Source organism: Hemibagrus wyckioides, linkage group LG17 (assembly GCF_019097595.1).
Source record: "Hemibagrus wyckioides isolate EC202008001 linkage group LG17, SWU_Hwy_1.0, whole genome shotgun sequence".
Taxonomy (NCBI): Eukaryota; Metazoa; Chordata; class Actinopteri; order Siluriformes; family Bagridae; genus Hemibagrus; species Hemibagrus wyckioides.
In genome coordinates this window covers 16,777,317-16,799,481 of record NC_080726.1, presented here as the reverse complement: position 1 = coordinate 16,799,481, position 22,165 = coordinate 16,777,317, and the positions used below count along the sequence as shown (strand labels likewise).

General features: G+C 38.1%; 1 protein-coding gene and 1 long non-coding RNA gene across 4 annotated transcripts; one reads left to right on the top strand and one right to left on the bottom strand.

The window, feature by feature from the left end:
- Nucleotides 1-1,384: 1,384 nt before the first annotated feature.
- On the bottom strand, nt 1,385-21,130 carry LOC131367815 (uncharacterized). Of its 2 annotated transcripts, none has more exons than XR_009206967.1 (4): nt 20,954-21,130; nt 14,165-14,396; nt 13,738-13,796; nt 1,385-2,276 (listed from the first exon to the last, which is right to left on the bottom strand). It is a non-coding gene; the product is annotated as an uncharacterized LOC131367815 (long non-coding RNA). The 2 variants fall into 2 exon arrangements; XR_009206966.1 differs by lacking the exon at nt 1,385-2,276 and adding an exon at nt 2,314-4,010.
- On the top strand, nt 8,368-19,787 carry scn2b (sodium channel, voltage-gated, type II, beta). 2 transcript variants are annotated; one of them, XM_058413344.1, is made up of 6 exons: nt 8,381-8,705; nt 12,831-12,997; nt 13,146-13,359; nt 14,268-14,463; nt 14,668-14,733; nt 15,091-19,787. In XM_058413344.1, the coding sequence occupies exons 1-5, from the start codon at nt 8,624-8,626 to the stop codon at nt 14,675-14,677; spliced, it is 669 nt and encodes a 222-aa protein (XP_058269327.1). In that variant the 5' UTR covers nt 8,381-8,623; the 3' UTR covers nt 14,678-14,733; nt 15,091-19,787. The 2 variants fall into 2 exon arrangements, with proteins under 2 accessions (XP_058269328.1, XP_058269327.1); XM_058413345.1 differs by lacking the exons at nt 14,668-14,733; nt 15,091-19,787 and having other exon boundaries at nt 8,368-8,705; nt 14,268-14,467.
- Nucleotides 21,131-22,165: the final 1,035 nt, after the last annotated feature.

The window sequence follows — 22,165 nt, the reverse complement described above, 5'->3', positions numbered from 1 at the left end:
AAGGAAACGGGAAAATCTTTCATGAGTTGTTTTAGTAAAGTGTTGAGTCATCACAAGCCATCAGAACAGCTTGAGTGGTGTTTTATAAACGAACTGTTCTGGAGTTAAGGGTGTGACTTCAGTTAAGGGTTTAGATGATGATGATGATGGTGGTGGTGGCGGTGGAGGATTGCAATAAACACATTCACAATCTCATATGTTCAGATGGATTGGAATCTACTAGTGATTCTACAAAAAATAAATATAAAATATGACTTCACTCGTTTTGTCTTAGTTGCTCTGCACGTTAACAGGAGAGTAGATCAGGAGACATAATGAATTATCCTTCAGAAATTTGACAAAACAGCTGTCTTCTTTTTTCCCTAAAAAAGACAGATGAGGAAATGGACAGATGAATCTGGAGCGATTGACCGGTCAGCTCTCAGACGTGTTCAAACAGCTTGATTGAAGTCGGCCATGTGGAAGCATTCCATCATTTCAGGATGTTAGATAAGTGATTTATAAACGAGCCATAATGAAATTGTCCTGTCATTTTTTTTACTGTTCGCTGCGTTTACTTGAGCGGCACAGCGACACGCTTTTCATCTTCAGTGTCGTAGATCTGCTGTATTATAAGTCTTCTGTTTTATCACCCGGTTTTTAATAGACAATAAAAGCCCTGGGCATATGGTTATGACTTGGCCTGGTTTATATGTATATGCTCCAATAGGCCTGGTTTGTTTTCTGTTGCTATGTGAGGAAGCAATAATGAGGAAAAAGTTAAATTTGTGTCTAAAGGGAGCAGTGAACTGAAGCGTTTGAAATACCTGTCTGTGTGACTGCATGCTGTGGTTAGCGTCACAGTCACTCCACTATAGGTTCATACGTTTAGTCATTTATTTGTTAAGGTTTCTTCAAGGGTAATTTTTATGTGCAAATAATAAATTAAAGATCATCAGATTATTTTAGTATAACTCTAGACAATAAACTTTTATTAATAAACTTTTTTTTTGCAATTCTTTGATTGCTGTAAACATTCTATATACACAGACTACTGAGGATAAAATAATGTCTTTGGAGAAAATGTTTGGATTAGTCAGCAGAGGCACATTTTTGCTTCACTGCCCCAGGAAAGAAAATCTGAAAAACAACATGTTTAACAGGAAACACTTGTTTTCAGAGTGCACAAAGCACAAAACTGCATATTAAACAAACCAGCATGTTTAGCTGAAAAGTTAGGAGTAAAGATTCACTGGTCTGTGTCTGAATAACTACAAACTGGAACAAATAGCTGAATAAATGAAAGCTTAATTGGAGAAGTTCCAGTTTCGCTCTATTACACATTATTCTCCACATTGAGATGATCAAGAGAAATCTGTGAACCTCTGAGCAAATATATGGCACGAGAGAGAGAGAGAGACAGACAACATGATATATTTACTAGTTACTCATCATTACTAACATTCATTTATCACACAGCTGGAACCTGAGTCATCACTTGTATAATAGTGAATGTTTGTACAGAAGCTTTGTTGTGTATTAAACAAACACACTTCCATATGATCTCAAACTCCTGAAACAAACTCCATCTGTCCTGATATAGAGTACAAATCAGTTAGCCACCAGGAGGTCAGGGTTCGGCTCTCTGCATATTCTGTTTCACCGGATGCATTATGGTGGAAATGCTGGACTGCAGGGACATCAGTGAATCCATCACAACCTTAAAGTGGATCATAAAACAGAGAGCAGCTGAGTGATGATGCAGCCATCAGGGAGTGTAGCTCAGCTGAAAGACCAGCCTCTAATGTAGCATGGCTTCGGGAGCTGAATTACACAATCAATAGCTCATGCTAGCTTCTAAAACGTTAATACTGTCAAATCTGAGCCTGAGCTGGTATCTTAAGGTGGATGAGCTACAACAGCAGAAGAACACATCAGGTTCCTCTTCCGTCCAGCCAAGAACAGACTCACCCACACTGGACAGCTGATCTGATCTTTTTCTGCTTTAGTTTCTGGCCACAAAAGCTTTTGCCAGTTTGATGCAGGATGTCTTTATGCAAACTTCACACAGGACTCCAGATGGACCTTTCTGAAATGTCTTTCCATCCTCTCATGCAGACCCAGTGCAGTATCTGATATTGTTGTGTGATGTTCTTCTCTTCTCTGGTCTTTCAAGCTTGCTGGTTTGGTATGGTTCCTGGTGGCTTCTGTCCTGGTCATTTAGTTTTGATGGACACTCAGGTTTTGTTCAGGTTTTATATCCCTCACCTGATGTGGCTTCTCCTCTCTTGTTAAATCTGAATAAGTCAAGCAGCCATTTAGTCACAGCCATATAGAGTCCACAGTGTGAAAGTGAAGTATCAATATTGTAGACTGTGTAACTGTAGACTTTTGTATGTCTGAATAAATGTAACTTATGCATAGACCTAAAACCTGTTCTAACTTATAAACATTAATGATGATGACTGTAACCTGCTGTACATCATTTACAGCTATGTCGAACGTTTACTAATTTAACAGGATTCCGTGTATTATTTTCATTTCATTTCCTTTCATTGTCTGTACCGCTTATCCGATCTCAGGAGTCATCGGGCATCAAGGCAGGACAGAGTGCCAACCCATCGCTGGGCACACACTCTCATTCTCTGTGTATTATAGTTATAATTAATAACATACTGAACACATCACTGGAAACTCAGTGATTCTGCAAGAGATGAAGCCAAAGTGTGTTTACTGTATATGCCGTAGGTGGAGGCTGTAGCAGAGTGAAGCCAGGAGCCAGAACATCTCTGAGGCCCTCTAGTGTCTGGCTGCAGGAGAAGTTTTAAACCCGTCATGTCATGTTAGTTAATGAAGACAACTTACACTTAAACTCTACAGATTCTTTATTGAACTGTGTTCAGTCCAGACCTCAGGAATTTTCCTTCTGATTAAAGAGCTTTATTGAAGTTATCTGAGGATCATTAAACGGACATGATTGGTGAGATGATTGACAGGTGCAGAAAAGGGTGTGATTGATGAGATGACTGACAGGTGCAGGGTGGGCACACATGTCCTCTTACCAAGTCTGTAGCCATGTGAACATCATTTTATTCATTTCATTTTACATTCAAACTTTTTTTTTTACTAAAGGTTTACACTGTTGACAAGACTGACAGATTTCTAAGAAAGCCACACCTCTTTCTGCTGTAGGCTTTTTTTAACAGATATTCACTTCCAGTAATTAACTTTCATTTGCAGATTATCCTCCAAACAAACAGCACTTACTATCTATCTATCTATCTATCTATCTATCTATCTATCTATCTATCTATCTATCTATCTATCTATCTATCTATCTATCTATCTATCTATCTATCTATCTATCTATCTACATTATGTGTGAAAATTTAAAAAGTGTGAACTTTTTAACTTGTTTTATCTAAAAGCTGTACTTAGGCTTTACCACTGCACAGAGAGAGAGGGAATAAGGAATGAAGAGGGAGCTGGAAGTCAGAGAGAAAGAGCTTTAGAGATGAGCAGAATGGGTAGGGGGTTTAGGCAAAGTACAAAACTGTGCTGCGAGCCCTGCACAGTGCCCTCGCTCTGGTTGCCATGCCGATGAGATGCGCAGACGCAGCCTGTGGCCAGAGATTATAGCCAACCATCTGAGCAGAGGCTTGAAAAGCAGCACCACCATCCTGCATCATTAAGTAGCTTATTTATGTCTAAGCAAACTTCCACTCTTTTCCTTGAAGCATTAGCTAATCACTTCTATTACACAGCAGAAAAATTCAAATATTTATTTGCCCAACGCAATACTGTTTAAAATAGTACACAGGCTTTATCTTTCTCAACAAAATCATTTTGCCATTAAAGTCTTTAACAGTAGATTAATTCATAATTCTCTCAGATGCCACAAGCTAAACCACTTTGGGTCTTTAGTCATCTGTTTTTCAAAAGCTTTTAATGAGAAGATCAGTGGAGATGCAGTAATGTGTTGAAGTGAAGCCAGCCATGATCCTAACAGCTCAGCATCAGGAGTCATTTCCCTGAGGAACATCAGGAAGGAACATCAGAATCATCTCTGTTTGAGATGTGACTCAGAATTATGGGATGCAGTACATCTTTACAATCACCTTTACAATCTCCAAAAAAGAAAGATGCTTTAAAACCTGGGAATCATTTATCTATTATTATCTAGTCATCTATTCTACAGTAAGAACTGGACCACCAGCATGGTTTCCTCTAGAGCAACTGGGAGTATCTCTGTGTGTTTGTCTCCTTACCAAGTACAAATAACATAAGGCTTAGTGAGCCTGGCTGCACACGGAGAGCCAGCAGAGGAACCTCCTGTGGCATTTCAGGTTTCCTGTCATCGCTGGAAGAGTGAGGTTATATTCAATTTGATTTTTTTTTTTTCAATTCAATTTATTGGTATAGCGCCTTTTACAATGGACATTGTCTCAAAGCAGCTTTACAAAACAAGAGAAACAGTTATTAAATTCATTCATTGTCTATACCCGCTTATTCCTAGGACTCCTAGGGTCACGGGGGTCTGCTGGAACCTATCCCAGCGCACATAGGGCGAAAGGCAGGGGTACACCCTGGACAGGTCGCCAGTCCATTGCAGGGCCACACATAGACGAACAACCACACACACTCACTCCTATGGGCAATTTAGAATTACCAATCAACCTAATGTACACGTCTTTGGACTGTGGGAGGAAACCAGAGTATCCGGAGTAAACCCACCCAGGCACGGGGAGAACATGCAAACTCCACACAGAAAGGCCCCAGCCTGTTCAACCCCAGGATTCGAACCCAGGACCTTCTTGCTGTGAGGACCTTCTTGACCTCATTGTTGTTAACAGTGCTAACCACTAAACCACCGTGCTGCCCCCCAGTTATTAAATTATTAAATTAAATTATTAAACTATTTTATCCCTAATGAGCAAGTCTGTGGCGATGATGGTACATCTTCGTGACCTTCCTTTTCTTCCAGAACATTCAGTTCATCTTCAGAACACTAGATGTCCTGTGTCCCTGTGTCAGCTGTATTCCCACTGCGACCTAATAACATCTTTAGTATTGAATGTCAATAATACAGATCACTTATATAAAGAGTCTCTTTCATATCTAGAGAATTTTTATTTGAAAATGATGTCTTTATAAGTTTATTACATTGTCACACACAAACACTTCTCTCTCAGGGGATTGCACTGAGCAGCCGAGTTACTGGCTGTCTTCATGCGACAGGTGAAGACCTACCTCTTTCTGAAACTCTGAAACTAGCATTTGTTTTATTTGTTTATAAAAATGGTTTGTCTGTGTGCTGTATTTCCTGAGTTTCTGACTGATGGTCTGTAACTCTAGTGAACCAGAACTAATGGATTAATTCGTGAAGACTTCAAGAACATTGATAAAAAATGATAAGTGCCATAAATGCAAATGTGCTTCTCCACCTATCACACCTTGCTCAGATATTGCAGCAGTATTTCAGCTCAGTTTCATCTTGCACCAGATCACAGCTGCTATAATGGCAAATGAAGACACAGAGACAGACACCTTCAAATTACAAATCCTTTCATATATATTTTTTATTACATTTATTCTGTATAATTGGAAATGAATGCATGAAATTACCTCAGATATGAGAAACATCCAAATTTTCATCCTTCATTGTCAGTTAACTTTAGGACTTCTACAGGTATAATTATTCAGATGTTTAGAAGGCACACAAATTCATGTAGAATACTTTAAGCTTAACAAAAATATCCAATAACCTTGGTGAAAAATTGATAACACCAGTCAGCCACAGATTAACTGCTGTGGTCAGTGGAGTTAATTCAGTGGCTGAAGTGTGTGACTCACTGGAGTGTGTTGAGCGTTTTGTGGTGCCTCAGTGGTTAAAGCTTTGAGACAGAAGGTCCTGTGTTGTCAGCGTCGATGAGCCTGATCTGGAGTGCGCGTGCGCGCGTAAGAAATGGGAATTCATTACAACACCGACATCCGGTCATTAAACAGCACTACTGATAAACCTCAGTGCTCAGGGACCTCTCTGCTGAGGAACCTCTCACACCCTGCTAATGTGCCGAGAACTCTGACGTACCAAAGTGATTAGAGCAAACAGCGCTAACGTGGCATCCACAGCGCTTAAAGCTCTGCTTCTTGGTATCTTCACCAGTCCATCATCGCTGATCCCTCCCATTCAAACAGGAGAGCCTTTTTCTGTTTAGCGGCGACGGCAACACCGATTTTTTTCTTTGCTTGTTTTCACGTTTTAGAATATTCTCATAGTTACAAGGGATTTTTTTTCTCATGCTAGTAAACCATAACTCCAATAATTCCTCTAAATTTACTAACAACGTTCTAATCTACTGTAAACCTCCAATAACACAACAGGAATTATCATACTTCATACAATCATATATACACTATATTGCCAAAAGTATTCGCTCACCTGCCTTGACTCGCATATGAACTTAAGTGACATCCCATTCCTAATCCATAGGGTTCAATATGACGTCGGTCCACCCTTTGCAGCTATAACAGCTTCAACTCTTCTGGGAAGGCTGTCCACAAGGTTTAGGAGTGTGTTTATGGGAATTTTTGACCATTCTTCCAGAAGCGCATTTGTGAGGTCACACACTGATGTTGGACGAGAAGGTCTGGCTCTCAGTCTCCGCTCTAATTCATCCCAAAGGTGTTCTATCGGGTTGAGGTCAGGACTCTGTGCAGGCCAGTCAAGTTCATCCACACCAGACTCTGTCATCCATGTCTTTATGGACCTTGCTTTGTGCACTGGTGCACAGTCATGTTGGAAGAGGAAGGGGCCAGCTCCAAACTGTTCCCACAAAGTTGGGAGCATGGAATTGTCCAAAATGTCTTGGTATGCTGAAGCATTCAGAGTTCCTTTCACTGGAACTAAGGGGCCAAGCCCAGCTCCTGAAAAACAACCCCACACCATAATCCCCCCTCCACCAAACTTTACACTTGGCACAATGCAGTCAGACAAGTACCGTTCTCCTGGCAACCGCCAAACCCAGACTCGTCCATCAGATTGCCAGATGGAGAAGCGCGATTCGTCCCTCCAGAGAACGCGTCTCCACTGCTCTAGAGTCCAGTGGCGGCGTGCTTTACACCACTGCATCCGACGCTTTGCATTGCACTTGGTGATGTATGGCTTGGATGCAGCTGCTCGGCCATGGAAACCCATTCCATGAAGCTCTCTGCGCACTGTTCTTGAGCTAATCTGAAGGCCACATGAAGTTTGGAGGTCTGTAGCGATTGACTCTGCAGAAAGTTGGCGACCTCTTCGCACTATGCGCCTCAGCATCCGCTGACCCCGCTCCGTCAGTTTACGTGGCCTACCACTTCGTGGCTGAGTTGCTGTCGTTCCCAAACACTTCCACGTTCTTATAATACAGCTGACAGTTGACTGTGGAATATTTAGGAGCGAGGAAATTTCACGACTGGATTTGTTGCACAGGTGGCATCCTATCACAGTTCCACGCTGGAATTCACTGAGCTCCTGAGAGCGACCCATTCTTTCACAAATGTTTGTAAAAACAGTCTGCATGCCTAGGTGCTTGATTTTATACACCTGTGGCCATGGAAGTGATTGGAACACCTGATTCTGATTATTTGGATGGGTGAGCGAATACTTTTGGCAATATAGTGTAACTGCAAAGGAGAATACCACCAAGGGGACTGGCAGAGAGAGAGAGAGAGAGACTCCTGACTAAATAAATAAATAAATAAATAAATAAATAAATAAATAAATAAATAAATAAAATAATAATAATAATCTACAGATGGTTTTACTTAGTGCAGCAGCTTTTATTATTATTATTATTATTATTTGGACACATCTTCTAATTCCATTGTCTTTCCTGATGTTTATTTCTTTCTACATTGTAAAACAATGCTGAAGGCAGCTGAAATACACAATAATGTCGTTTGAACAGTTGATATTGAGATATGTCTGCTACTGATGCTCTGTAAAGCCTTCATAAAGGCTCTAATCTGAGGTGCTGTTAATTGGTGATTTCTGAGGCTGGTAACTCTAAATGAACTTCTCCTCTGCAGCAGAGGTAAGTTTTGGTCTTGCTTTACTGGGATGGTCTTCATGTGAGCCAGTTTCATCATGGTGCTTGATGGGTTTTGCAAATGCACTTGACAATACTGTTCTTGCAAGAACTATTCCAGAACACCTGACCTTCGTGTCTTAAAATAACAACTGACTGTTTTTTGTTGTCATTACATATGGATTACTTAAGTCCATGTGTGTTATTTCGTAGTTTTGAAATCTCCAGTATTGTTCTAGAATGTAGAAAATAAATCCCTAAACAAAAAACACTGAATTAAAAGGTGTGTCCAAACTTTTGACTGGTAGTGTATTTTTTTTTTTTTTACTTTGGGAATTAACCATGTTGTGAGATTTGGGTCTAAATCTACACACAGAACAGAACAAAAATCTTCCCGCGTCCGTTGCAATGTTTCCACAACCATAAAATCAACTATTTTTTACAGCTGCAGACACTGCCAACCATATCACAGCACTGCAAATAATCCATATTAGATAGCACTTTTTTTTATGTATCTAATGACCAAATATCCCTTTGTGGCAATCTGATTATTATTAAAGGACATATTCTCTTGTATGAAAATGTCTCTTCTGGTGCGGGTGCGAGAATCGCGGGGAGCGTCAGCCATTTTTGCATCAGCTCTGCTGGTATTTGCGGGTGAGTCCAAAAAAAAATAAAAAATAAATAAATAAAATCCTGGAATGTGAGCTCTTTAAAAATGATTAGTCTCTGCCTTTAGGTTTGTATTATTGTTGTTTTATTTCCTGTGGTCTGTGTGTCCGCATGTGAGCAGTGATGATGTTACATAATCATTAAGGACGCAAGCCTCGTTTCTGTAGAGCGCTGTATAGAGTTCTCATATGGAGCAGCGCAATAATAATAATAATTTTATTCTCTATTCATGTGGCCATTTGGTCCACCATCCGTGTAGATGTCTTAAGATTTGTTTTAAATCCATCCCCCCGTTTCAAGCAGTCAATCATTTCCCCTTTTCACATATTCACTTGATTAAAACACTCAATCCCTCCCTATTATTATTATTATTATTATTATTATTATTATTATTATTATGTACCTAGGCCTAATGAACAAGTAACTTTTGATTTAATGCTGTTCTCAACATGAATTAATCCATGCTGTTCAATCAGTACAAAATGAACTATTATCTCTAACCAGGACTAAGTGCATGAGGTAAGCGAGCTGCTAATAGGCATGTTCAGTGCTCACTTCCCATCAGGCTGTAATACTTCAGAGATCACATACTCACTCCTGGTTCTGTCTGTAATCTCAAACCTCGTTTCCAAGAAATTTCATTACAACTTTCCTTTCGTTAAACGCACCTTACATACATCAACATAAGTACAAAGTTTGCAGGTGCATTGATCTATGCTTGTTTAATGATTACTTAATACAGAAAGATGCTATAAATAAGTATAACATAACATGTTACTGAACATTTATAGTGAGTTTTTTAAATCTTTAAGTATTCCTCACAGTTTATTAATGGATGCATTTGTTCATCCTGGACATTGTGGACTTTCTTAGTGGTATTTATTAATGGGAGGAATAAATATTGCTTAAATCTGGTCTTGATTATTTACTACAGTATATCTGACATACATTTGATCTCTATTTAAAATGAAGAATAAACTGAATTACTTTGCCATGATTATATATGGTGTATTAATTTGATGTGAAATTAAGCCTGATAAGTCTGAAGTTTTTACTGGGTCTGAAATATTACAAAGCAAAAAAGGCTGTGTGTTTTTAATCTAAACCACATTGCAGTTCCTGTAGAAAACCATTAGAGGGCATGTCACACTTCCTGTTTCTCCCCATGAAGAGTGGAGTGATTAGGTTGTTAAGGAATCACAATCAGCAGTCATGAAAAAGCAGAACAGAGGGAATGTGTTTCTGCAGGGTTAATCATTAAAATATATAGAAAAATACATATATTTTTTAATTACTTTTGATTATATACTATAGAATAGAAGGGTTGGTAAAATCTGCTGTTAAACACGGGGAAACAGCTGACACAATTATAATGTAATATTTTGTGAAAGTCAGAGTTAATGTTTGTAACTCAGTTGTACATCTGACCGCTGACTTTAATCACCTTTGTATCTGCTTCCGTTGAATGCTGCTGCAACTACTGTGACTTTTTCCCTCACTGCTCATGATATTAAATGAGTTAACACTTTAAAAGCTTAAAGCACTTACATTTTCATAACCAACATTCTGAGTTTTTGCACTGCAAAAAGTCTCAAATATCTTAAATATAGTCAGATTTATATTTCTATTATGAGATTATAATAAACAAAATATAAGATTATTAATTCTGTACTTAACTAATAGCTAATCTTGAGCTTTTCATTATTAAGACCTATATTGTTATTTTTTTGGTAAAGCTGTAAAGCTCAGGAGTCTTCATTTTCTCTCTAGTGTAAAAGCTCTGAGTTTCTGTGAGATGTTTAGACCCTAAAGAATTGTTTGAAAGCTGAATAATCCTCCCATTTTATAAATATGACTGTGAGAGACTCTGTTCCTGGTACAATAAAGTACAATGGAATATGATTTTCAAATATTTATACTTTTCTTAAGCAGTGGGAAGCAGGTTCTCGCTAGTCTGTGGCTGGATTTCAGTGTAGCTTAGAAGATCCCACAATCATACAGCAGGCAGTGAAGTCAGTCGTCTCGTCTCAGAGTGCAGCTGACCACAATCGCCCGACAGTGTGCCAGGAAACAGGTGTACCTCTACCTGACCAGTGCTTAAAAGTTTTTAATATGCCAAAATCAGAGTTGCTTGGACATGAGAATGAAATGCTGAATGTATTTGCATGTGAACTCTGTGAGCTAGTTTACACTGCAGTGCAGAAAAATGTGTGGATCCAAATTATTTCTCAAATTATGAAGAAAATGCAAAAACCGATGTACTGCACATGCTGCAAATCAGAATCCCTAAAGAGAATTTGAACTGAAATAACCTGCTGAAATGTTACCATGCTGAAGGACATCACGCCACATAATTAAACAGCATGCTGTGTGTGTGTGTGTGTGTTACCTTGAGTGTGGATAACGCAATCAGTAAGAGCAGGGTCAGTGTCATGGCTGGAGGGGAGACTGATGTCACAGCACATCAGACTCTTTAAAATAATACAGTCCTAAAAATCTAAAAATTTACATCTTTCTCCAGATTTATTGGTGGAATTTTTGATATTTGATTTCGTTCATGTTAAATAAGAGACAATGAAGTGTTCTGAACAAAGTGGACATGCTGAACTGAAATATTGCTGCTGTTGTGTAACACACCCACTGGTGTATTGATTTCTGACTGTATGGTGTGTGTCAGTTAAGTGTGTGTGTGTGTGTGTGTTTTATTAATATGAGGCAGGATTGAACTATACATGAGGCGTTGACATATATATAGAGAGAGATTTATCTGTCTTTAGGAAGACACAAACATTTGTGTGCATGTGTGTGTGCACGTGTGTGTGCTCGCCTACATTTGTTGTGTGTGGACAGGTGCACACTTCTCCTTAAAAGAGAGGTCACTTTTAAGAGGGAGGGGCTTAGCTATTCTGCAGAGAGAGATGAAAAGGGAGGGGTAAAGATTAAGTTTCTACTTCTACTGCAGAGAGAGAGAGAGAGAGAGAGAGAGGGAGGAAGGAAGGGAGGCAGAGAGAGAGAGAGAGAGAGAGCTTGGCCAGTAAAAAATAATTGCAGCAACATTGGGAGGTTTGTTCATAAACACCAAAGTCCTGACTCTAAAGTGATGCATCATGACAGAACTGAGAAACTTCCCAAATACACACACACACACACACACACTTGCACTAACATAGTGTGCTATGTGATAGAAATGCCTTATGCTCTGTGTGTGTGTGTGTGTGTGTGTGTGTGCGTATTTGCTCTAAATGTCTTAGGTATCATGAAGATGATAAAAACTCCTCGTAGAGAATAACAATATAATCAGTGTCACTAATAAATAAATTAAACACGTAAATTAGCTGTTCACTTAAAGAAAAACTCTGTGTACTCTCTCTCTCTCTGTGTGTGTGTGTGTATGTGTGTGTGTGTATGTCTGCTGCAGCAATGCAGTCATCTGTCTGGACTGTAAAAAGTGCTGTCTAAGCTCTGCTGCTGTGTGAGACTCAGCTCCTGCTCTGGTGCAGTTATACTGCAGGATTGGGTGTGGCTGTGACTCATCAAACACACAGTTAGATCAGTTTATATACGTGAAGGTAAAGGTATAAATATGTGAAGAAGTAAAACTCAGTGATCTGATTGTGTGGTGTATGAGCTTGTTCCCTTGGGGTTTAAAATTTAGTTCAGCTGGTTAACTTTAGGAGTTTAGTGAAGTCATTCAGGAGAGTGTACAGGAAGTTCAAACCACACATGGTGTAATAAAGTCACAAAGCAGCTCAGAAATCTGGATATAACTTTGTCCCCAGTGAGCAGTCCAGTGTGGAAATGCTTTCCACTGACCGTGACTCGGCTCCTTTCCGTATTGAGTTCATAGCAGTGTTTAAATAGTAAAAGTGTAAGTCATTTGTTAGAATATTTATTATTATTGTGATTTTATCTGGTATAGAATTGTTAAGTTGTAAAGGAGGAAATGTAACCCGGCAGTCTACATTTTCTATCCCCAGGATAGAAAATTGTTTAGGACTTAATGATTGTACCTTTCCTTTAAAAACAGTGGTTGAGATCCAACTGTAAAAACTTTACAGTGGATAATAACAGAGTGTTATTGGACTCATTTGAGTTGCTTGTGTGTTTTAGCTTCTTCTGTCTCCTCAATGGAAGTTCTCGTGGCCCAGCAGATTAATGCGCTGAATGGCACCACAGTAAAGATCTCCTGCACTTTCACCTCCTGCTACAAACTGGATATCAGCAAATTTGCTATGAACTGGACCTACCAGGAGACCAAAAATGACACAGAGGAGATGGTGAGGAGAGCATAGAGTCCAAAAAACAAAAAAAAAAAGGAGCAACTCCTCCTTTATTATTTGCTCAGTTAGACTTAGTAAGTCTGCAGTAGGTGTATCATTTTATTTCCAATTCGATTTAACTGTTTTTTTTCCCCTCTTGCTCTAGTTTATGACCTTTCTGAAGAGCAGAATAATTCCTCTGAGGACGGAGCGTTTTTGGGACAGGGTGAAGTTTGCTGGAAACCTTGACAAGAATGACCTTTCCATCACTATCTCAGACGTGCAGCTGACAGACGAGGGGATCTATAACTGTTACGTACGCAATCCTCCTGATCGTGTCGAGGGTCGTGGAAGAATCCAGCTGTCTGTAGTCACTGAGTGTAAGTGTGAAAGGCACCACTGAGAAAACAGGAACTTTTTTCATGGAGCAAAATTGGTTCCAGAATTTGCTGCTATTATGTGGAGCATTTAATTTAACCTTAATGTGAACCTTTTTAGGCAGATTATGAAAATAGCAACAAATAAAAAAAAAATATTTTTTGTTTTCTAGTATAAACTCAGATTTATTTTCCACACACCAGCTCACTCGAGGACTCTTGAAACTGGATGGTGCAGGATTCGGAAAGTGACTGTGAGAGTTTGATGATATTTTGTTTATGAAATTAGGAAAAGTGTGACCATGTGATGCATACCTCTTTTCCTAGTGAATATAAACAAATGATGTAGATTCTATAGAAATGTATTAAAATCTCACTCACTTTCAGTAAGCACTTCATCCTGCTCAGAGTCGCTGGGGTCCAGAGATATCCTGTGAATGCTGGGCACAGGGCAGGAGAATAAGACCTAACTTATGAACAATAATAAATGGATTATACCGTTATTTAAGAAAGTAATCTATGACATCATTTATACAGTGATGTTTCTGTTTAAGGCAGGAGTCTCCAGTGTTAGCACTGAAGGGCTGCTGGGTTTCACCCACAGGAGGCTATTGACTATTGACTTTGCAGTTTTCAGCTATAACATAAATGATAACAGGAAGTAACTTCTCTCACATTTCACAACATTAAGTGTAAAAAAATAAATAGAAATGTATTAAAAGTGTAACGCGTCATTCTTTAATGTTAATTGCTGTTATCGGTGGTTAAAGCTCTCCACATGACCTGCCGTCTTTTATTCCTTACTTACTGACGTGACCGGTGTTTTTAAAAGATGTCAATGAAGCTTCCACCACTTGGGTGTGTTCCTGATGATCCTGAGCTGATGAACTTCCTGTTGGTTGTGTGTGCAGTGCCTCCTCCCAGAGACTCGACCATCGCAGTGGCAGTCGGAGCATCTATAGGAGGCATGCTGGCTCTGGTGATCCTCTCCATGGTCATCATCAAGTGTGTACGCAGACATAAGAAACAGGAGCTCATCTCTGATGAACAGAAAATGGAGGAGGAAGGAAAAACAGATGGAGATGGAGGCACAGAAGAAGGAACCAAGTGAGAACTTGTTTGTTTTTTTATTTTATGATCTAATGGAATACAGGCGCAATCTGAAAGATACACTACACTGATAACATCAATCCTGATATGTCAATATGTCCCACATGAGAATACAGTACCTGTCCTTAATAAAGCTGTGTAATTGATATTAATTACTTAATATTCCTAATGAACCTCTTTTTTTTACTTTCACTGAAACAGACAAATTTAAGATGGCTATGACCTGAAGGGCTGAAACTCCGGCTGAACCCTGCTCTTCATACACAGGTAAACAAACGACTGATTCCTGCATCGAATTCCTGCATGCATGTGAATATAACACACACACACACATTCTGTGAAGAAGATGTCTAAATGATAACAAAACTGTTCTGTTGAAAAGAACATTCCAGATATATTATGAACTCTGACACTTATGCCTAGTGGCTTGTACCTTCTGATGCTCCTCAACCTTCTTAGGCTCAAATCTGAAGCATTAATAAGAAACAAACAAAGACTTTAAAATGCAGATAGATTGAGTTTTTAGATAGATTTTTGGATCTTCACTTGAGGACAAAGAAAACAAAGAATTCGCTGGTCTATTCTCTGATCTAAACTCATTTTCTTCTCATTTTTTTTTTCCAGAAATGACTTTTGCTTGAGCCCCAATGCTATGTGGCTGCAGTTCTCTTTGGTACGGATCTCTCCTCATTTCACAGCCACTATATACAATTGGATTTCTGAAAATCTCAGTTAAAGCTTGACCTGCCATACATTCCGAGTGAGTCAGTGGAAGATCAGGTTTCTATTCTCCACTCCTTAATTTCATATTGATAAAAATCTTCCACATAGTATTTGTAGGAACTTTTAAAATATTTTTGTTTTTTGTCTTCCAACCACTGCCAGTACGTTCACAATGTGACTCATGTTAAAGCTAAAGCACACTATTCCTACTGCTGCCTCAGTGGTAGAGGTTTGACAGATTTTTATAGATGTTTCTGCTGTTTTATTTGTATTTGCCGTCTGATGCAAAAAAAAAACAAAAAAAAATCCTCTCTTTGAGAACCAAATGTACTGACAAGTATAGCAACATTCCAAAAAAGCCACTTTGGTGGTTTAAAATATGTTCTGCTTCTGCTTTACTAATCATGGGTGTGTTTCCTGAAAAAGATTAATTTTAGTGAATACCTAAACAGACGATTCTGAACTAAACCTTTTTTTTGTTGACACTAGCTAGGGAGTCTGGGGGAAAGTCTTTAAATTCACAGCAGAAGTAAAACTAAACTCTAATGGATCAGCAACTGAAACAGCAGAGATTCTGTAGCCTGATAACATTACCATAGTTACCAATAGACATTTATAAAATCATTTAGTTATTATATATTTAGTATATATTAAAATACTGTATCTATCATAAATAAATAATGTAATTATTGAAAAAAAAAAAACAGTACAATTTCAACTATATTGATTACATTTTATTACGTTTTCATGAGAATTTAAAATCGGTTTTAAAAGTTTTAAGTTTGCTCTAAACACTAACTGTCTTACTGTGTTACTGTTTGCTACCTAAATCTGATGTAATGTATGTTCCAGAGCTAATCGATATCAGTATTTCAGCTCAGCATTAGTTAGTTAGGTTAGTTAGCATTAGTTAGGAGGTCATTTACATTAGCATTTGTTCACTAGTCTGAGGTCGTGTAGTGTCAGTTGTGAGGGACGGGGTGTGTGTGAACTAAAGTCTGAACAAATCCTTTGTGAGTGTTTTTTTTTTCTTCTCGTTAAGATGTGGGACTGGAGAACTTGGACTAGAGTTCTGGGCAGCTTCTAATCTGCTGATTGTTAAACTGATTGCTGCTGAGTTATGAGCGTGGTCCTGTATCTGTGTCTTGGTGAGTCTGTAGCTGTGGTGTGATGAGGAGATGAGCTCATGGAGAAGAACTGATCTAGAAGTCTGATCTGACTGCCAAGGGAGGAGGTGTGAAAGGATCCAATTAAAGACCTTCTTGGGGTTAAGTGCAGCCAGATGGACTTGTTTAGTGGAAGGATGAAAGTTGAAACCTAGAAAGCTAGTGCGATAGTGAAGGAATGGCATTAGCTCACTATGGGGTTTTCACAGACTGTGAAAGAATGATCAATTATCAGTGTATTCCAATGGAATGGATGACTGATCAAACCCCCAAAGAGCAGCTTGGACAATGAGGCATGGCTCCCATAGCTTGAAGGCATGTCTGACTCAAGAAGATTTTTCAGGGTGGAATGAGAAGCTGTTCCTGGCTTTCTGGAGGAGATGTGTCCAGCAGAGAGATGTGAGCGTAAAGAGCTATTTCATACTATTAGACCAGCTAAACCAGTAAAGATCATCTAAGATGACCATTATAAACTGGTAGACCACTGACCAAGTAAATCTAGGGTAAAGCTAGGGTGACCAGCATTAGCTGGAATATCAGTGACAAGACAAGCTAGCATGATGAGCTAGCATGACTATTACAGGCTGGTAGAGCAGTAAAATAGGCGGGTTTTGGGAATACCCATTAATTAAAGAACATTCTTAAGATGGAGATAACAAACTACTTTTTTATTAACTTTAAGCATCAGGAACATTTCAAGAAACACACCCTAGAGCAGTATTTAAGCAGCATTATGTTTAACAAGAAATTCTGGCTTTTTTCCTATTTGGTCGTCATATAATGACGTTAAATTATCATTCAGGGAAAATTGCTGAGATAAAACATCTAGTATATATAGATTGAAATTTTATTATATATAGTGAATGAATGAATGTCTGAAGAGTAATGTTGAGTATTTTTCTTTTGTAAAAGTATGTAGCTAAGCTATCACACACACATACACACACACATACACACACACATATATATGTTAGTAAATATTGTTTTTAAATGTTTGAATGAAACAACCAGTCAGACACATACATGGGGTTATTTTTGTGCACACGTGAAAGCCAGTCTTGTCTGCAGAGTCAGATCGTAATCACACTAGAGCTCGGGAAGTGACTGAGACCAGTGTTAGATTTTAATTAGTTTCTAAACTATTAGCATCACTTATGTAGAAAAACATCTGTAGCTCTTTCTTATGCAAATATCCGTGCACTGCAAAAATGTTACCTTAGCAAAATATCAAATATACGCAGATTTATCTTGTATTTCCTGAAATACGATTAAACCAATATAACAAGCTTTACATTGTCCTCATCTATTGGCAGATCATTTTACTTCTTGCTAGAAATAAATGTTAAAATAAATAAATACATGTCTGCCAAAATTACCTTGAAATTAAGCTTGAAATTAAAATCATGGCTAAAAATATGATTAATAATTGAATTTAGTTTATTTTAATCTTACAATAAGAAATACTAGATAGATTTGTCTATATTTTAGGTATTTCTACAGTATTTTTGTGGTTATCTATATCAACAGCTTAAAGATTCACGAGTATGATAATGTAACGTTCACTCTACATGCAGTATAAAGTATTTTGTTTGGAAGTAAAACATAAACAATAAAACATTCTCATCTCCATATGCAGATCTATTCCCTACCTTACTACTGACTTTAGTACTGAATTGTGGCATGTTTTTGAATCCATTGCATGCTGTAAATATTCCCTAAAAACTGTGCTGTTCTGTGCTGAGGCAAGAGGTTTGATGAACATATATATATATATATATATATATATATATATATATATATATATATATATATTTTTTTTTATTTTATTTATTTTTTTTTTTTTAAAATAGCATATAAATGAGTTTTACTTTGAGCTTTCTAGTATCTAAATTAACAACCAAAAACTTAAAATGTGACCAAACGTGTATTTTAGTGGTTTTAGTCCCAACATAGCGAGAAGTTCAGGCACTGCACAGTGTGGGTTTCTCTCAGAAAGGGGTTCTGTCTTATGACACACTGGTCTGTCTGTAACTGAGTAAGTGAGAATCACATGTAGAACTTGTAGACACTAGTCACAATATAATGTAGATCTTGATGTGCCTGAGGACTAAATGGAACAGTGTTTGAAGATTGCACCATATTCACACCACTGGAGCTAGTTAACCTTGATGACCATGAAGGAATTGCACTGCAGTGCCGTGGTAGCAGCAGTGCATGCGTCCTTCAGCAGGATGCCTTTATGATGAGGTCATTCCTCATATTGTGTCAGATTACAGTCAGAGCAGGACGTCCAGCATGTGTGTAGACCCTGGTGATGATGTCCTCCACCGTGGGAGCAGCTCATGAGCAGATGAACTGTTTCATTTTAGTTGGCTGCTTTGCTGAGGGGCTCACTGCTGTGACCCACTCTTACACAAATATCATAAGCATGAAAGCTTGCATTAAAACCTTTTCAAGACTTTGTTCACTCAGTGTTGTACGAGACCCAGCAGGGTCTCAGAACATGTAATGCTAGCATTTATCAAACAATATGTTACTTCATGAATTGTTTGGAAGTTACACAGGTGATTCTCATGACCCCTGACAGTGAAACAGACCTGACTAGTGCTCCTGGATAGCGCTGCCAGTTTATACGTGCATTCTTATATTTTGTCAAAGGCAAGAATAGTGTTTCTGGATTTTGAATTTTTGAGAATATATTTTAGATGAACAGTAAACACCGTCTCCATTGTGTGAATAGACTTGTTCATTAAGACCCTGTTCAAAATGACCTTCAGGCTAGATCAATTGCTAATTTCTGCTTTCTTTCATTATCCTTCAAATATGTTACTTTCTCTTGATATTTCTCAATATTTTTAAAGTCACAGCATGGAGTCTTGAATGAACGTAAATCTCAGTGCAGCTTGATGAATTTACAGAAATACACCTGATTTCTAATGCAGTACTTCAAAGAGAATACCAGGGCACTGAGCCTTAACCTTCAGTGATATTCACACACCTAATGATCACCTGAATAGATGAATGAATAAATGAGTGGACGAATGGATGGATGGATAGATGGATGGATAGATGGATGGAACGATTGATGGATGGATGAACGGACCAGCATGATTAGCTAATGCAGTAGAGACGATAGACAGCAGTATTAAAAGACCCTTACGAACCGTATAATGCATGGTTTGATGATCGTGCACATCTCTGATTGTTCCAGTCTTTATTTTTTTCAGTGTGTATGTGAATGTGATGTTATAAGTGTTATATGTATGTTGTAAAGGTTTTGTCATTATGCTTAAACTGTGCTGCATATGTTTAAACTGAATGAGAATTACGTGTCAAGCGGACCACAAATTTTATTCAGTTAATGTAAATCATTGCTTTGCACTGGAAAAAATGTACACTAGACAGTATTAAAATAAACTATAAATAAAGTTATTCTGCTGTCTTGCATTTATTATTATTATTATTATTATTATTATTAATAATATATATATTATTATTAACAGTAGTATATTGCTCAATATTATTATTGAGCAGGTCTGTATATTATTCTACACACAACACACAAATGACCATCATGGTGGCCTCTTGCCCAGTGTTTCCAGAGGCGATTATGGATCCACTGCAGCCCTGAACAGGATACAGCACTTACATCAGGATGAATAGATGTACTTAAAGGAATAGAGATTCTAATCATTCATAAACTAGTAGAAATTCATAATGACCTCCATATTTACTTCAAAAAGTTCTGTCCAAATGGAGCACAAGCCAAACGCAGTTGTAAAAGAATCCATGCTCTAACTGATGAACCAGTCTGGAGCAGGTGCTGTATCTAGGGCAGGTTCTATAGGCTGTGCAGTGATGAGGTGGCAGATGGGGCAAAGGGGCAAAACTACTGCAGTGTTTTAAACTGATGAACAAACACAACTGAACACTCATGAACAATTCACAAGAATATCCAGCAAATTCACCATAAGAGCAAACCTTGGGCAAAACTCTCACTTAGACTAACTCTCACTTAAACTACATGCAGCAGATGAGTTTAACGATCAGCTGAATGGAGTATGATAACAGTTATGGAACTATGTCAGAAATCTGCCTCTGAATGACTTTCTAGGTCCTATGGCTAATGAAGGAGTTGAACTTTGAGCCGAATGCAGTGTATCTCAGAACAGGACAGCATACAACCTCCTAAAAGTGCGGTGCTTATTTTAAACCATATTTCTTTGCTGACTGGGTCTTTGTTATAGAATGACATGACTAATTCACACAGCTTTTGGAAAGCGATTAATTGTTAATTGCCTCTGTTGTTTTTGCAACTTTGCTATTGTGAACTTACACTGAAGTGATTTAATGCAAATTTAAACCAGAATCTACCATGAAAGAGAAGTTTTTAAACAAAAAAAAAACCATTAAGCCAACCAGAATTAGTCTCAGATTATTAACGAGATGGATATGGATACGTCTTTTATTTATATTTTATTTATCGCTTTAGTTGTTACTGGTGATTGTTAAAATTACCAGTAAATATATTTTTAAGGACTGAAAAATGAATATTTTATGCATTCATATCAAGCCATTCGAGGAAAAAAAATACTTACTTTAGCTGAGTCCAGGAGATTTGATCATTTTTATAGACAATAAAAAGCAAGTTGTATAAGAAAAGAATTTCTCTAAAACTTTCTAAATTCTTCCATGAATTAAATGAAGGAGTCTAATCTGTCTAGTCATATTCCATCTCAGTCCTTTTGTTATATGCAGTATGCGTTTATCCTCGAGAAGGGGAAGAGGGAGAACTGGAAACAGGAGAGGGGGTAAAGGGAGGGAGGAAGGGAGAGAGAGAGAGAGAGAGAGAGTGGACTGAAGGGCAGACAAAGAGATAGAAACTTCTTAATGATGCATGTAAATGCAGAGATCCTCTGCTCTCTATCCTGATCTCTAAACTGATCATCTTTATCAGGAGTTGTATCGTGTTCAACTTGCTGGTACAGTCTGTGCTCAGTCTTCTTATTAACCCCTGTATTTAATTCATTAATTTACATTAATTCTGTTCTTTATTATATTTTGTCCTTCATCATATACATAGTCTTTAGAATCAGTGAATTCATTCCTAATACACAGTGGTTGAAGTCTTGAACTCAGAAGCTTTATGTTTGTCTAATGGTTTGAAATAAATCCTTGTACTCATACTCCTGCACTGTTAACAGCCTTCTTGTTTTTATTTTTCTCCCAGTACTTTCCTTTCTGTCAGTCTCACATGGTTTCTCCTTTACTCTTCACTCACACATTTATGTCTATCTTCCCTAATTCTTCTTTTATATCTGAGCAGAGATGTCTGTATATGGAAACACAGTAAACACACACACACACACATACAGTACATACAATATAGTATTCTATATCAAGGTCATGTTGGCAGAAGGTCACACTGACACACACTTGAGCGTTATATGCATTTGCGTGTCTATTTTTGTAACACAGCACTCCTCCACCGCTGATATGGAGCACAGTTCATCAAATCACCATCCAAAAAATGAGTTCACTGTGTTTTAGTCAGATTTATTACACACACATCTCTGACATAACTAGGCTATAGACATTACACACACCACACTGCTGTATCCAAGCCAAGTTACTACAGAATAAATTATTATCCATATTATACTTAGCGCCTTATGTTTAGCATAAAGTATATACTTTCTCATTGTTGTATGCTGCATGCATCATTACACACTCAGCAGTGCGGCATGGTGTCTCTGGAGGGTTTGGCTTCTGTGAAGTGAATGCAGCCGAACTCCAGCGAAATCCTGCAC

What these genes read in the sequence shown, in the direction of transcription:
- scn2b (XM_058413344.1), top strand. Translation starts at nt 8,624, where the DNA reads ATGAAAATGTCTCTTCTGGTGCGGGTGCGAGAATCGCGGGGAGCGTCA. An exon ending in AAAATGACACAGAGGAGATG is followed by an intron (nt 12,998 to 13,145) that starts GTGAGGAGAGCA and finishes CTCTTGCTCTAG; the next exon opens with TTTATGACCTTTCTGAAGAG. An exon ending in GCTGTCTGTAGTCACTGAGT is followed by an intron (nt 13,360 to 14,267) that starts GTAAGTGTGAAA and finishes TTGTGTGTGCAG; the next exon opens with TGCCTCCTCCCAGAGACTCG.